At 33.7% G+C, this 16,866-nt stretch overlaps 1 protein-coding gene across 1 annotated transcript in view; it reads left to right on the forward strand.

Annotated features, from left to right (window-relative positions):
- Nucleotides 1-16,866, forward strand: part of CTNNA3 (catenin alpha 3) — a 1,824,697-nt gene that overhangs the window by 1,738,882 nt on the left and 68,949 nt on the right. Inside the window, exons 15-16 of the mRNA XM_028109632.2 lie at nt 4,066-4,171; nt 14,225-14,359. Coding sequence (XP_027965433.1) covers nt 4,066-4,171; nt 14,225-14,359 — 241 coding nt within the window. The remainder of the gene's footprint in view (nt 1-4,065; nt 4,172-14,224; nt 14,360-16,866) is intronic.

Here is a 16,866-nt window from a genome sequence, read left to right on the forward strand (position 1 = left end):
AAAGTTCTATGTCTTGTATTATAAATAATCATCCAAATGCAATCTCCCCTCTGGCATGGCTTATGTAATGGCTGAGTTTGAGTTTGGTGTTAAGAATCCAAGGAAAGTGGGAGAGGGAGGAAGGATACTGACATGAGTAACAGAGAAAAGTAAGAGTATCTGAAGAAAGAAATCCCAGCACTATAAGGTACTTTAAATGTCTATGTAATGTAGCACATTTTTATTTTGTTGAGACTAGGAGATAGATGTGTTTCTTGAGGCTATTGTGCATGAGGAAATCGCTGTTGGTGAACCTCTTAACCACCCAGCACCTAGATCTAATCCTCGTCTTTTCTCTCTATTGCATTCATGGTAACTGCCATCAATGTCTAAGGAGATCTTTATAATATTTTTCCTATGTTTATTTTATTATATTTTATTGAGGTATAATTGACATATAACATTATATTAGTTTCAGGTGTTAAAAATTGATTTGATATTTGTATAGTGAAATTATCATCACAATAAGCCTAGTTAACAATTGAAATTAATATTTTAATTTTGTCTTAGTGTGTTTTATTAGAAGAAATATAAGATAGTCATTAAAGGCAGATCCTGTGGCCAGATTGCCTGAGGTCAAATCCCATCTCTAATAGTTACTACCTGTGTAACTTAATAAAAGATATACTTAACATCTCTGTCCTTCAGTTTCCTCATCTGCAAGGTAAGGGTAATAACAATTCTAAACTCATAATGTTATTATAATGATCAAATCAGTTTGTGTACGGAATAATGTCTAGCACACAGAAAATGCTAAATGTGTTAGTTACTATTGTGGAACAAAATATTTACTGTCATTGTATTTATCTACTAAGTGAACCACAACATCATGGGACTTAGTCTATATAAATACCAAAGGAGAGAATTAAAGGGATAGTTTTTGGTCTTGAAAAGGCCATAATATTGTGTTATCAAAAATTTAGGGGCTACAAAGTGCAAAATACATAATAAAGTTTTTTTGTTTTGTTTTTAATCAGTGGCAGAAAACATCAAATCATTTCATATATATTCTCTGTCTCTGAAATGACAAAATAAGTCTATAAAAGTGTTTGACATTTTCTCTTCTTAAACCAGATCCCTACTTAATAGAGGTTTTGCTGATCAGCTGTATCATCTCATTTTTTTGTGTGTGTGCTAATCAAAAGAGAAAGAAGGGAGTGGTGGATGCCAGAAATGGGGTGGGGATGTGGGAGGAATTGAAGTCAAGGTTGGGGCAGCATCAAAATGGCTGAAAGGTTTTTGTTGAACCAATAAATTGTTTCAAAGGTATCCTTTTCACGTGCCTAAAAAACTTTTCCATGGCATCAACATTGCTGGGTTATTGCAACCTTTCCCATTATACCTTCTAACCTATAGTTTAATGATTACTTGGCAGACTCCCTACTTCAGACCTAGATCTGCTCTCCTGTTGGAGGAAATAGATTATTATTGCAACCACTATTTTTCGGGGGTTTCCGGTCTCCAGTTTCTTTGAAATATTTCTAAAGTTTATCCCATCCTCCTCTGGGTATCTTTCTCTGTCAGATCCAAACTCAATGATTTAAGACACAATTTGCTGACAGGAGATCCTGAGAACCCATTATGAAAATGAAGGCAGCAAACAACCTTTGAATGCATTTCCCAATTTAAAATGCCTTCATTACATAGCACATTTCAGGCTGGAATGTTAAAAATTTATCATAGTTTCAGTAATTGCAGCTTCCTCTGGAAGCTTGGCATGATATGGAATCATTTGTAAAATGTGTATTTGGTTTGGCACTCAGTAGGAAGCTTGCCAGGCAATACATTTAATTAGGAACATGAAGAAGAGAATAATTGTGGTCTGTCATAACGTATTACTTTTAACTTCTACATGTGTTTAAGATAGTGGTCTCATAACAACGTATGAATTTAAAGCTAAAGGTAATTTCCTTTCATCAGTCTAGGGTTTTTATATGGGGTAATGTATTATTTTGACAGCAAAGTGTACATTAGCTGCATTCCATGGATGTAACTCGTTGTCCATTGTTTAAGCTACAACAGTGTTCCCCGCTCTACCCAGAAGCAACCTTTGGCCATTGTTTAAGACCTGGAAAATTGATACATTGCCTTTCAATCTTAGACAGCTTTATTTAAGTTTAACTTTCTCTAGAGATGCGTGGAAATAATGAAACACATTGCCTTTCTTGAAAGTAACCATGTCCATAACATCTAGTTCGGCCTGATGCATTAAGTAAACTTGATAAGAGCAACTCAAACATTGTCATAATTAATGCCAATTTTTTAAAAAATTACAAAGCAATCTATGTCAGCAGATTCAAAGAGGAGAAGTATGGTGATAAGCATATACTGAGGCCAGGTTTTCACTGAGTTAAACATGCAGTTCCATTTTTTCAGGAAAACTTGCTTATAATGAATTTAAAAGCCGTAGCAAGAAAAATGCAACAAAAGGGCCATTTTGGCTTACAGGGCATAAGCGTTTTGGTATCCAGGTTTCTAAGAATACTCTCATCATTTACCTTTGCATGAATCCTGTCTGTCTTTTATTATTACCCAGGGACAGTCTCCTTAGTGAAGAGAGATTTCCTCTAACAATAAATCTAATTTAGATTTCACATGAGGGCATCTACTCTCAAGACCCATTCAAGGTGTAAATAAGACAGGGACATAGATTGTTTTCATTCCCCTTTGCTCCTAACTCCACTGTATTTTAGCCTCTCAGAATCTTCCTTTTCTCACCCTGACTGACTTAATCTTCCCTAGAGCCTCCCTGATTCTTTCTGCTCCTTTCAAAGCAACACAACACTTACTTTTGTGAGTGATTCCTTCAGGGTCCCATTTTGTGCTAGGAACAAAGAACAGAAACCAAATTAGAACAGTGTGTTGACAGACAGAAGAGGGTAAGGAATTGGACATAGGGAAAGGAGAGCTTGGGGTGTATGGAAGCTCCATTCGTTCAGATAATCATTTATTTTTGAGGAAAGAGAAGATAGAAAAAATATCTCCTTATGTGATCCCACTCCAGAAGTGTAAGAAGTGCATTTCTTTCTTCTTACCTACCTTGTAAAACCCATAAATGAACCCAACTTTTTTTTCATGGCATTTGGAACCAAAATTATTTTAAAGTAACAACCACAACAATAACAACTTATATTTTTGGATACTTATTTATTTTAAAGCTATGTTCTGAGCACTTGTTAGATATTAGCTCATGTAATCCTTAGAAAGACTCCATGTGGTATATGTTCCTATTACCACTAAGGAAACTGGGGCACAGAGTGGCTGTTTATCTTGCTTGACTTATACAAAATGGTAAGAAGTAGTGGTCTGTTTTTGGAAACAGTCCAAGGTAGTGTGACTCCAGATTCATACTTAGTGTTACTATGATACTACAATTAATTAATTGTGGGGAAGATATAATGTAGCAAAAACAAAATGCAATTAACTGAAAGACTTAAAAAAAGGATTAGAGGGGCACCTGGGTGGCTCAGTTGGTTAAGAGTCTTCCTTCGGCTCAGGTCATGATCTCAGGGTCCTGGGATCGAGCCCTGCATCTGGCTCCCTACTCAGCGGAGAGTCTGCTTCTCCCTTTCTCTCTCCCTCTGCCTCTCCCCCTGCTCGTGCTCATTTTTTTTTCTCTCTCTCTCAAAGAAATAAATAAAATCTTTAAAAAGGATTATAAAGAGAAAGATAAAAAGTACACTTAGTGATGAAAATGCAATGTTGAATATATATAAAATATCCAAAATCTCATGTTTTCTCTTAAAATTAGGAAAATACCTTTGTTTTGAAATATCTACTATTATAAATACCAGGGAATGAAGATCAAATGGAGTTCATCTTCTTGGCAGTATTTCCTGAATCTCAACACAATGGGACTTATTTTGTTTTTCATTTTTCATTTAATATTGGTGTCTAATTGGTGCCTGTCTAAAACTGAAGTATGTAAAGAGAATGGTCAGTACTTGGGGGTGCAAATCTCATGTGTGTGTGCATTTGTATCTGAGCATAAGCCACTGCAACTAACATGTATTCTTTTACTTTAAGGGGCAAAGGACCACTAAAGCATACAACTGATGTGATCTATGCAGCTAAAATGATATCAGAATCAGGATCAAGGATGGATGTCCTTGCTCGGCAGATTGCTAACCAGGTGAGTTCTCTACAAATGGACATGATGAAAGTCTGTGCTAATTGCTCTCTGCCATGCAACACTGATAAAGACAAAGTTGGATTTTTATGTTTTTGGATTGCTTTTTCCTAAATTATTATTTAAAAATCTTATTGCATAATTAATACACAAGTAGTGGGAAATTAATTCTAAGGAAGCTTAATTATTTCTTAGGGCATTATTATTATTATTATTTAGTGCTTTATTATTTCTAGATTTTTCAGCTTCAAAGATATATTAAAATTATTTTAAATATACCAACCTTTGTGAGTTTCATATATACTCAAATTATTTTCATGGGCTCTAAGACTCAATGTTAGTATTTTTTTTCTTAACCTTAGATTTCTTATTTTTGCTATTCAGAAATCAATACCTTCCAAAATTCTATTATGTTAGGTTTTTAGTGTTAACAATATATTCTGGCATTCTATGTAAAATTCTAAGACAAATAGTAATAGTATAATACTAAAGTGAAGATACAAAATGTGGAAAGCATATATTCCTTATAGAGACAAATGCTAAAATTTCTACAAACTTGGGTTCCTTCCTTTTTTTGTTTGTTTTATTTGTTTTAGCATTTTTAATTGAAGTATACTTGACATACAATATTATATTCATTTCAGGGGTACACCATAGTGATTCAACAATTACATACTTTACAAAATGCTTGCATGATAAGTATAGTTGCCATATGTCATCCTATAAGGTTATTACAATATTATTGACTATATTCCCTAAGCTGTACTTTTCATCCCTGTGACTTACTTATTTTATAACTGGAAGTTTGTACCTCTTAACTCCCTTCACCTATTTGACCCATCCCCCCAACCCTATTCCCTGGGGCAACCAACAGTTTGTTCTCTTTTATGTTTTTTTCTTAATTTTAAATTATTTTTAAATTTTATTTTATTTTTTATCTTTTAATTAAAGTATAATTAGCATACAGGATTATATTAGTTTCAACAATTCTATACATTACTCAGTTACTTTTTTAGATTTCTCATGTCTCTGTTACAATTTTCTAGGCAGCAGCTACATTATTTTTAGATCCATTTTTTATTATGTTATGTTAATCCCCATACATTACATCATCAGTTTTTTTTTTTTACATCATCAGTTTTTGATGTAGTGTTCCATGATTCATTGTTTGCGTATAACACCCAGTGCTCCACACAGAACGTGCCCTCCTTAATACCCATCACCAGGCTAACCCATCCCCCCACCCCCCTCCCCTCTAGAACCCTCAGTTTGTTTTTCAGGGTCCATAGTCTTTCATGGTTCGTCTCCCCTTCCAGCAGCTACATTATTAATTACCTTTCACCCAACTTTAATTGAAAAATCTGTCAATTTCTTTAGTTAATGTATTGAGAAATTCACTCAATGTTTCAAACTGATATATAGTATTGTAGGTTTTATATTATTCACCTTCATAATACATATCTGTTTCCCTTTGGGCTAAAAAATCACTTTTCTTTTTGACTTCATGACTATTCCATATTATTTCTTGCTTATATACTTTGAGGGAAACTTTGGTGGGCTGCTTCTTATTATGTACTCTTTTTATTCTCTGTTTTTTAAAACATGATCAACTTTAAAGTATATTATTAGATATTTCTAGATAGAGGGGAAAAGATACAAGAATACTAACAGAGACAAACATTTTTAAATATTTCTTGCATATACATATGTATATTTTCAGTATCTTGCTACTTTAAGCATTATAATCATCTTTTTTAATTTTTTTAAGATTTTATTTATTTATTTGAGAGAGAGAATGAGATAGAGAGAGAACATGAGAGGGGGGAGGGTCCGAGGGAGAAGCAGACTCCCTGCTGAGCAGGGAGTCCGATGCGGGGCTCGATCCCGGGACTCCAGGATCATGACCTGAGCCGAAGGCAGTCGCTTAACCAACTGAGCCACTCAGGCGCCCCAGCATTATAATCATTTTATCAATCTTTTTTGTATTTAGTATTTCCAGTTAAAAACAAACTCTATCCTAATATAATTCAAAATACAATATGAATAAATGATTAAAACACAAATCCACCCACAGTTTTCTTTATTTTAGAATTCTATTGCATTTACTTTTATGAGAGAGACCAAGCACTAGTAGAGTAAGTGAAACCATAAGGCATTCAACAGATTTATGTTTACTGATAACTTTTTGAATATTTAACACTTCCTGTCAGTGTGCTTCTGTTTCTTTTAGAATGCACAGTTTTGAAAGTTCAAAAAATTGTGTCACTTGAAAGTTTTTTTTCTTATATTGATCTCTTTTAATTGCATCAGATTCACCTTGCTACAGGTACTTTTATAATGTAGCTTTATTACATTATGTTGTTGTTTTTAGTTTGATCCAAATCACATGGAAGAAAGTAAAAGTATTGTCTTGCTTCCATATGGCTTTTACATTTTAAAAGAAGATTAAAGAAAAAGTCATTGAATAATGAAAAATTATAGATGACCCTCTGGCTTTTTCCACTTCATATAGGATAGTAGTTTCAAATGAATTACTTTTGTTCTGAACAAATAGGTTCTGAAGAATAAAAACAGAATTATGAAACTGACTCTTATTATAGAGATCATCTGGGGAGATTGTCTATGACTGTGCTTCTGATATTGTTTGATAGATTAACAAAAAAATTTTAGGCAGCAAATAAGATCTGAAATTTATTGTGGAATGCAAATGAATAAGCAAGGCAATTTTCAGTGTCTATGTGTATTATGAAAAGTATCTGCTAGAACATTGGTTGCTTTCTATTTTGAACAACCTAATTAGTTCAAAAAATTTTTTAAACAATTTTTATAATTCTTTCTAGTCTATTTATTACTAAAGAGTCAGAAGATCAAACATCAATCAATTTTCAATTGCACCCAACATGGACTTAACGATATCTATACCTATATATAGTGTTAAATTTAGTTTCATTCTCTAACATTTCAGAGTCAAAGTTCATATGCAGAGAAAATGAAATGAAATGAAATTAATTGAGGTTTCTAATTCTATCTACTTGAACTTTCTTTTTCCTTTTTTCTTTCTTTCTTTTTCACCCTTCTTCCCTCTTTTGCTTCCCTGAACATATGTTTACTGTGTGTAATCAAATACAATTTACTACTCTGGCTGCACCCTATTAGCTGTTTTAACATCCAGAACTCTAATATAAGCTCACTTGTCCCAATCAGCCAACATCTTTAGGGCTTTAGAAGTATCTTGGCATGGTGGGGTAGGTCATTTATGCCATTTAAGATGTATTGCTTAAGTTCTGTAGAACTCTGGTACAAATTCTGTCTCTATTAGGCAGTATATTCCTAAAGGACAGGATGTTGTTAGCTATCACAATTCTTAAACATGTTACCCATCAATAAAGAGAATGACGAGTTAGAGAAATACTCTTCTTACAAATCCAAGATTCCAGACTCTTAGTACACATCTCTTTCTATTCCTCAACTCTGCACTGTAATTCATTATGTTAAGCAGATAGTCTAAATTAGATGAATTGAGTAACACCTCACAAGGTAGGAAAAATACATAGATCTCAATTAATTAGAGAAGCTGTATATCCCCAAATAGGAAAGAGATGAATAGGAACCGATATAAAATGAATATCTGCTAAAGTGTTTTGCACTAGGAGAGGACAAAATTAGACTTTCTTACCTCTGAGTAGTGTGTCTGAAGCCTATAATACTCCTTCACTGTATTTTTGCCAAAGTGAAGATATCCACACTATCTGCTGGGTATTCCCACCTAATCATAACTGAACACAATTAAAATGAAATTTTAGTGTTAAACATAATGAAAGCCAATGCTAATTCAAGATAGGATGGCATTTAAAAAACAAGATAAAGGATCACAAGCCAAATCATATACAATGCATTTAACTATGAACAAAACAACTGATAAATGGAATTTCTATTGATATTTTAACAAAATGTTGTTAGTGGCTAGCCTCATTTGAATTGTTTCCCTGCTGATGTTATGAGAGTCAAAAATGTATTCTAATGGATGTATGCAAAAAAGAAACTTCTGAAGCATTTATTATATCATTCTAACGTGTCCCTTAAGAATATAATTTCTAGATGCATCTTGTGACAGTATTTGTATTTTGATGCTATTATCTACCTGAAATTTATTTTGAGCAAAGATATTGATACCTAGATTTGTTTTCCACATTGATTAACTTTCTAAAAATAAATGCATAGCCGTTTCTCAGGAATTAAATAGATATAGATAGATACTAAAGTATATTATCTGTCTGTATCTTTTTTTGAAGTATAGTTGACACACAATGTTATATTATTTTCAAATGTACAACCTCGTGATCTGACAACTCTATTTTTTATGCTGTGCTCACTACAAGTGGAATTACCATCTGTCACCATACAATGCTATTGCAATACCATTCCCTATATTCCCTAGGCTTGTACCTTTGTTTCCCTTTTATTCCAAAACTGGAAGTTAGTATCTCCCACTCCCCTTCACACCTTTTGCCCATCCCCCACCCCTTCCCTCTGGCAGCCATCAGTTTGATCTCTGTATTTATGGGACAGTTTCTGCTTTTGTTTGTTTGTTTGTTTGGTTAGTTTTTCGATTCCACATATAAGTGAAATCATATGGTATTTGTCTTTCTCTGTCTGACTTATTTCACTTAGTGTAATACCCTTTAGGTCCATCCATGTTGTTGTAAATGGCAAGATCTCATTCTTTTTTATGGCTGACTAATAGAAACCTCAGTTTGCTAAAGAGCAGCAGTGATTGGGCATAGCAAAGAGGAAAAAATGTTCCAAGTGTGCTGAGATTCAAGGGGTAGAATAATTCCAAATTAGTGACTGACCAAATAGATGAGAGAAAAAGAGAAAGCATTCCTGTTGAGATGGTTAATAGAGGGGAAAATAGGTTTTATAGTAGGCAAAGTGGGTTATGAGATAGTTGAAGAATATGTGTGTTGAGTATGAAATGATGAGACAAATGATGGACTGGGCAAATCCACATGTATCTTCTGAAAACAGGACTGGATAACAAAGATTTAGTTATTTGTATTTTGTGATAGTTGAAGCCATAACAATGTGTACTATTGTCCAAGAAGAGGGTGAGAATAAAAAATGCCCAAGAACAAAAACTGAGAATGTCAATGAGGCAGCATTGTAAAATTTTTGGAACTCATGGTCATGAACAGGAAGAGAGATGAGATTATAAGGTTGAGGGAGGGTTTTTGTTCTGAGGGACATCATGTTGAAAGACTAAAGAATAGGAAAAGGAGACATTAAAACTGAAGAAAAAGATGGGATCGTTGGTAATCTATGATCCCAAGGAAGATGAAATGAGACAGCCTCTGAGCTGGAGTAGAAAGTGGAGAAATGAACCCTGAGGGAAGGGAAAGGTCATGGACTCAAGCCCTATGCATTCACTGATTGCTTGAAATTTCTGTTCTAGAAATTCACAATGACACCTACTACTTTTTATTAACAAACGTTGCCAGCATAGCAGAATTTAAACTGCTGTCTATAATTGCAAAGTCATTTTAAATGTGTCTTAAATAAAGTTTATACTCTAGTATGGGCAAAAAACTTGTGAAGCTTATGGAACAAAGATCTTTAAAAGTATTCACTTTGCTAATTCACTCTTAAAATTCAGACTTAAAGGTATTAAATGTTTTTAACTTTTGCTTTCATTATGAAATAATGTATTCTGTGTTGGTACCAAACATCTTGTTAGAAGAGTGAAGGCTGGTTTAATGTGTGAAAACCACCTAGGCTGACATGCCATCTGCTTTCCTGTAGTGAGTGTCCTGGGGGGTTAAAAAACTTAAAAAAAAAAAATCTATGCATTAAAAAACTAACCAGATGTCCTGGTCAACATCTCCTGTCTTAATAAACTGGGAAATAATAACCAATGTGTGTTATGATATTCTACCACTTGATTTGCCTAAAAGTCCCTAGTTCTTTTAATTTTTTTTTAAGATTTATTTATTTATTTGAGAGAGAGAGCACAGGTGAGCAAGAGGAGGGGCGGCGGGGGAAGGAGAGAATCTCAAGCAGATTCCCCACTGAGCACAGCTACACAGGGCTCCATCCCAGGACCCCTGAGATCATGACCTGAGCCAAAATCAAGAGTTGATGCTTAATCAACTGAGCCACCTAGGCACCCTAAAAGTTATTTTTATGCAAATTTTATTTAAAAAAAGTCAAAGGCATGAATGTTCTAAAATTTAGGGCCCAGACTCTTTCTATCACCCTTTTGTAAAAATATAAAAGGTAGGGAGAACATTATTTGATTTTGTAAGGGGGGTTTTGCAAATAATAGATGAGGATTCTTAAGGTGGGAATGATTCATTCTCCTGATTCTGCTATTAGGCAGCCAAAATCGACTCAGGAAAGCTTTCCAAATGTCAAAGGAAAGAAGGCTTTAATAAATTTTATAGAGTAGAATTTACCAATTAGTATGTTTTTCTACTTCACCTATAAAACTGGCTATAGTATTTAGGGGTAATGAAGAATTCTCATCAATTCTGGAAAAAAAGGGTGAATCTGGGTCAAAACAACTTTTAATTTCCAAAAGTTTAACTTCAAATTTTGTACTCATTTGACTCATTGTTTCTTTAGCAGAATTAGATAATTTTAGACAATTGTAGTATGGCCTTGAAGAGTCTCTTGAGAGAACCTATATGTTTTGCTTAACCTTAGGTAATTGCAACATTGGTTATTGGTCAAGAATCTAATGATTAGGGGTGCCTGGGTGGCTCAGTCAGTTAAGCTTCCGACTCTTGATTTTGGCTCAGGTCATGATCTCAGGGTTGTGGGATTGAGCTCTGACTCAGGCTCTGTGCTCAGTGGGAGTCTGCTTGAGATTCTCTCTCCCTCTCCCTCTGCCCCCGCCCCCACCAGCTCATGCTCACTCTCTCTGTCTCTCTCTTGAATAAATGAATAAATCTTTAAGAACCTAATTATTACTTTGCAAGTTCAATTTTATCATAAATGTATAGTTGTGCTGGTCTTTAAGGAACAAATCCACACTTTCCTACTTAAAATTTACAAATAAGAGTGTGAATTTGAGAAACCAATTTACAAATCAGAGTGGCAATTTATTGTTTATTATATACAATAAGACTGGCAGGAAGACTGATATTATTGTACCTAGACTGTGAAGGTAGGGATGTGTAGCCAGATCATGTGAGTTGGAACACAGCTCTACCATTTATTAACTGGATGAGTCAGTTAACTTCTCTGTGCTTCAGTTTCCTCCTTTGCTAAATAATGATAGAACCTACCGCCTGGAGTTGGTGATTAGTAAAAGAGTTAATACAAGTAAAGCACCTAGAATAGTATATGACAGATAAAACACTATCTGTGTCAGGGATTATCATTGCGTTCATCCATAGGAACAAAGAATAGATATGACCATTATTCAGCGAGGACAAAGAAAATGGCATTTTGAATAAATGTCTTAAAGGAGACATCATTGTGCAGTGAATGAAACAGAGAAAAGTAAAATCAAATCTTTAAGACAAATCATATACTTTATCTAGACTCAGTTTGCAAATGTGCAAAATAACGATATAAACCCAAGTAAAATGGCAAGGTGGAATACTAACCGAATTATTCACACAAAGGACATGGCACAATGCTTGGCACTTGGGAAGTTCGTAGTAAAGATCAACTTCTTGTCATGACAAAACAATGAGATGCCTTGCCTTTCATCATTATAGGTAATTCTAAATAACTAGTTTTTGGTCTTTGAGAAAATCTAAGTACTCTCTACTTCAGAACAGTGCTGTGGACAGTGTTCCCATGAATTCTCTATTTCCTTGAAACTCTGCAGCTCACAGTATTCTATGATTTTAAAAAACACTTATCAAATTCTCTTAAGTTAGTGATTTAAAATAAAATAGATTTAAAAGCAAATAGATATGGGTTCAAAATCTGGCTCTAATGGAGCACTGGGCGTTATGCACAATGAATCATGGAACACTACATCAAAAACTAATGATGTAATGTATGGTGATTAACATAACAATAAAAATGTAAAGAAAAAAAATCTGGCTCTAACATATGCTCTTCAATCCTGGAGAAATTATTATGCTTTCAAAATTTCTGATTTCTCATCTATAAATTGGGGGAAATCCTTTCCTTCTTTTTTCCTCTTCCTCCTTCTTTCTCTCTTCCCCTGTTTCTTTCTCTTTGTCCTTCTTTTCTTCCTTCTCCTTCTTAGTTACAGTTTAATCCTCTTGAGATTTGGGGATTTACCCTTACTTCCTTGTTTAAAATTTGAGAAACATCCTCAATGTCAAGGTCTCACTATCCTCTTAGCTGATTGTCTGACTGGTTACATTTATCTGTCTATTCATTTATATGTCCAGGCTGTGATAGTATTTCTGCAGAATTAATTAAGAAAAGAAAGAATTAATTAAGAATTAATTAAGCAAAGAAATTTCTTTGCTACCTTTTCTGATTAACTTTGACTCGAGTGGTATGTTCTCATCATGTCTACACATTCTATAGCTATGACTAGTCTATTTAGCAAATATGAGAGAATAAGATTCTCAGGAATTTTTCAATAACATTCCAATTTATGAATTACTAGGTAAAAGAAGAAATGCATAGAATGTTTTTTGGTCTTTCATCATACTTTCCTTTTTGTTTTTTGGGGTTTTTTTTTTTTTGAAGATTTATTTATTGATTTTAGCAGGGAAGGAGTAGAGGGAGAGGGAGAGACTTGAGCAGGGAGCCAGAAATGGGACTCAATCTCATGACTCCGAGATCATGATCTGAGCTGAAAGCAAGAGTTTGGATGCTTAACCACCTGAGCCACCCAGGCACCCCAGTCTTTCATCGTCTTCTCAATTTACATTTTAGGTCATTAGAATTAAAGCTGTTTTGACAACATTTTTATAATTATGGAAATTATATATATATCTATTTTAAGAAATGTCAAAGAGGAAGAAAATTATTGCTTGTATCATGCTTGTTTATTTCATATATTTCCTAGTATGTTGTAAACACAAACACAACCACAAATTGTTTAGCAATTTGATTAAGATAGCATATAAGTTTCAAATACTGTTTTTTCCACTTTCTAAAACTATTTTCCCACCTCCTTTGAGCATATTTTCTTGAGACTAATATCACCTTATATAGATATGCATTCTAACTTAATCTTTCCACTATTTTTGGACATTTAAGTTATTTCCAAATATTGCTTTTATAAATAATGGTGTAACTAATACCTTTGCATATAAGTTATTGTCCATATTTTCACATCCTTATGACAATGTTTTTAAAGTGCAAGTAAGTTATCAGGGATTAAAAAAATTCTATTATAATTGCATAGAAGAAAGAGCACAGAGTTAACCCTAACCACAGATACTTACCGTGGTATGTTGAAGCTCAAAGCTGTCCTCCCAAGAAGTTCCTTGCAGATGACATTACAGTGTAGGAGACTATTTTTGGTAAACAAGTTTAATATATCTCTAAAACATGTATGTTCTTTATTTCTCATCTCCACATAGATCCATGGCTGTTAGCTAAGGTGCAAATGATTTCTTTTGTCTGTAATAGCTAAGGATGTGTAATGCTGAAAATAATAGAAGATAATGTATGATTTGTTGCAGATGTTTTTTTGCCCAGATAAATAAGAAAGGACAGACAATGCAGAACTATGAGTCCCAAGGAGTATTCTAATAGAAACTAAGTGAAGGAAATAATTGCATTTAAAATATTTATTTAGATTTACCTAAAAATGCAATCTGAAGACTTCTAACCTTTTCATAAATTAAAGGCAATTATTTTATGTACCTTTTTATGTCTGAAAATTCCTTTACTATTTCTGTCATCTGTGCTGAAGTAATTATGGTTGAAACATGAATAAACTCTTCTAATGGTGGAAGCATATCAGAATCTATGTGGGCTTGGGCTGAGAAATGGGGCTCCATGACAATAAAGTTGCTCCCTTATAGGTACCTCCAGTGTTGGTATTAAAGCACTCTGATCTACTTATTAGTTATTTTGCTATTTCCACTTTTATCTTTTATGCCTACTTAGTGTCCAGATCCATCATGCAAACAAGATTTGTTGGCTTATCTGGAACAGATTAAGTTTTACTCTCACCAGCTGAAAATCTGCAGTCAAGTTAAAGCTGAGATCCAGAACCTGGGAGGAGAGCTCATCATGTCAGCTGTGAGTACTGCCCACCATTTATCTTATCACATGTAGAAGATGCTTGAAACAAAGTTGCGACACCCCTCCTCACTTCACCAAATCTTTTAGGTCCATGTAGGTCAGAATAAACTCAATTAGAGTACATTAAATTGCATGAAATTAAATTGGCAAGGAATCGAGCTAAAGAAATGCTATGTCAGTACAACTTGTCTTTATTTACTCCACAGATTTTAGAATGAATCAGGATTTGTAAGCCACTTGGGTAAGAAATAGATATTAATTTAGAGCATGGTTTTCTGACTTCAAAAGGGGGACAGATGGAACTCTGAATTGAATCTCATAATTTTTATGAAATAAATGCATATGGATTTGCAAATCAATGAAAAAATGGCTTTATTACTAATAATTGATATTCATTTTCCCATTATCCTTTTCTATAACATAGAAATTCAGGCCTTGAAAAGTGTTATTTCTATATGTAATTGTAGAAATGGAGTATGATAGAACATAGGTGGTCTGGAGAAACTTTCATAAATTTTTGGTGACCCTGAGTTTCAAACCACTATAAAATGATCATAGCAGAAATAATGTCTAAATTTCTACTCATCTTTTAATAACAGTAGATCATTCCTCTAGAGCGGGTATGGTAATAAAATAATATTTGATATCTATATTGGATTCAGTTATCAGTGACTTTGAGAAGGACATGGACCAAGATTATAAATTTAAGTTAAAGTGAAACATCATGAACGTTCTAGGAACTTATATTCATGAAGACAAATGATAACAGCATACTTATAAGTTTGTAATTTCTAGGACTTCTATAGCCTGACATTGGACTTTCCCTCAGTGAACTAACATGGTTTAAAAGAATGTGGTTGCAAAAACAAAAGCAGAAGCTTACCATCAAGAGTAGAAGGCAGGGAACTAATTCTATTGACAATCTAGCTTTTGCCTATATTTTATTTTGTTTGATTCTCACAATAGCATGCCAGAGAGATTGTTTGCTTATTTTATTTTCACTAATATTGGGAAAAATGACATTCAGAAAAGTTGAAAACTTCTGCAAGGTCATTCTAGTAAACTTCAGAACTGGGGTTTACCTTCAAAGGCTTGTCTTTGCTCTTCATGTGGACAACCTTGAATCTATGATGAAACTGAAGAGCACTGATCAAAAGTAAATAATGGGGGAAGTTATGTCTAATAAGTATTAGAGATAAAAAATATTTTGTTTCCTTGACATTAAAATTTTGCTAAAACATGAAACAAATCAACACAACCTGTGCAATATTGGTGCCCTGGCACTTTTCAAAAAAATGCATTTTAAGTACTCACGAGCTATATACACAGAAACCTGTGTGGGTGTGTGAATACATACATGCATATAAATGCATGTATGCACACAGCATGTATATGCATATATACACTTTGAAATAGTGTATCTTTACTTTGAATTATTAGACATCCAGTCTTCATTTTCTCATTTAACATTATACTACTTTAAAATGTGCAAAAGATTATTTATTTGTAGACCCAAGTCTATCTTCTGTTTGTTTGTCTATTTCACACAGTCACACATTCACTATCACTCACAAAGCCTAAATCCATATGAATTTTATTTTCTCATTATTTACTACTTTTGCAGGTTGTTGAAGCTAAACTTTCACAAAAAATATACTGTTAAAATATGTTACTGTTAATTGTTCTTCCAAAATATAATTTCCTCCAGATGTCCAAATTTGTATTTCCTGTTTGGTATGCTGATTCAAATTCATGAATTTACCCATATTTTCAGATAGATTAAGCACAAGTTTATAAGCCATGATTTACAATTTAAAAGCTGAGTCATCATATAAAATAAGGAATGGCATTGTAAATCCAAAACTATTTTGTCATCATTTTCCCCACAGTTTCCCTTTAGAAGAGATAAATCTGAATACAGGGAACATTTCATGCCCCCTTTTATATACCTTACAGCCATCTGCTTGTAGGTAGATCCTGAAAAGCTTTTTAAATACATTCCATTTACATGTGCCAAAGAACACTTGCTTTAATCTCTCAGTGACCCTGAGTTCTTGTCTTGTCATCTTTCCTTTTTAAATTGAGAAGAAGCTCTAATCTAAGTCATCCTTTTTCTCTGAGGTCTTTTGAAAAGTAACAAGCATGATTCTAAAGCTGGGAAACTCATTAAAAATTACAGAAATTTGTTATTCAAAACTACAGATTATCCAAAGCTCATTAAGTAAAGTTTGCATTTCAAAATCGGGTTCATGAAACATTACTTGTAGAAAATATATTTGATTAAAAAGAAGTAGGGAGAGGGCTTTCTGGGTCTGGGGTGTTAGGGTTTAGGAAAAGAAGATGAATTCATAGCATAAAGGCATTTGAAGATCATTCTCATAACAGAGCATTTAATTAAAATTATTTTGTAGTCATTCTTACATCTGTCTGCAAGCACTTATTCTGCAGTTACATGTTTTATTTAGAAGGAAGCCAAAATGTAGATAACTAGCCCAAGACCCCAA

This window comes from Eumetopias jubatus, unplaced genomic scaffold (assembly GCF_037043125.1).
Source record: "Eumetopias jubatus isolate StellerSeaLion01/CBP00866 unplaced genomic scaffold, mEumJub1_p1.0 scaffold_17, whole genome shotgun sequence".
NCBI classification, from domain to species: Eukaryota; Metazoa; Chordata; class Mammalia; order Carnivora; family Otariidae; genus Eumetopias; species Eumetopias jubatus.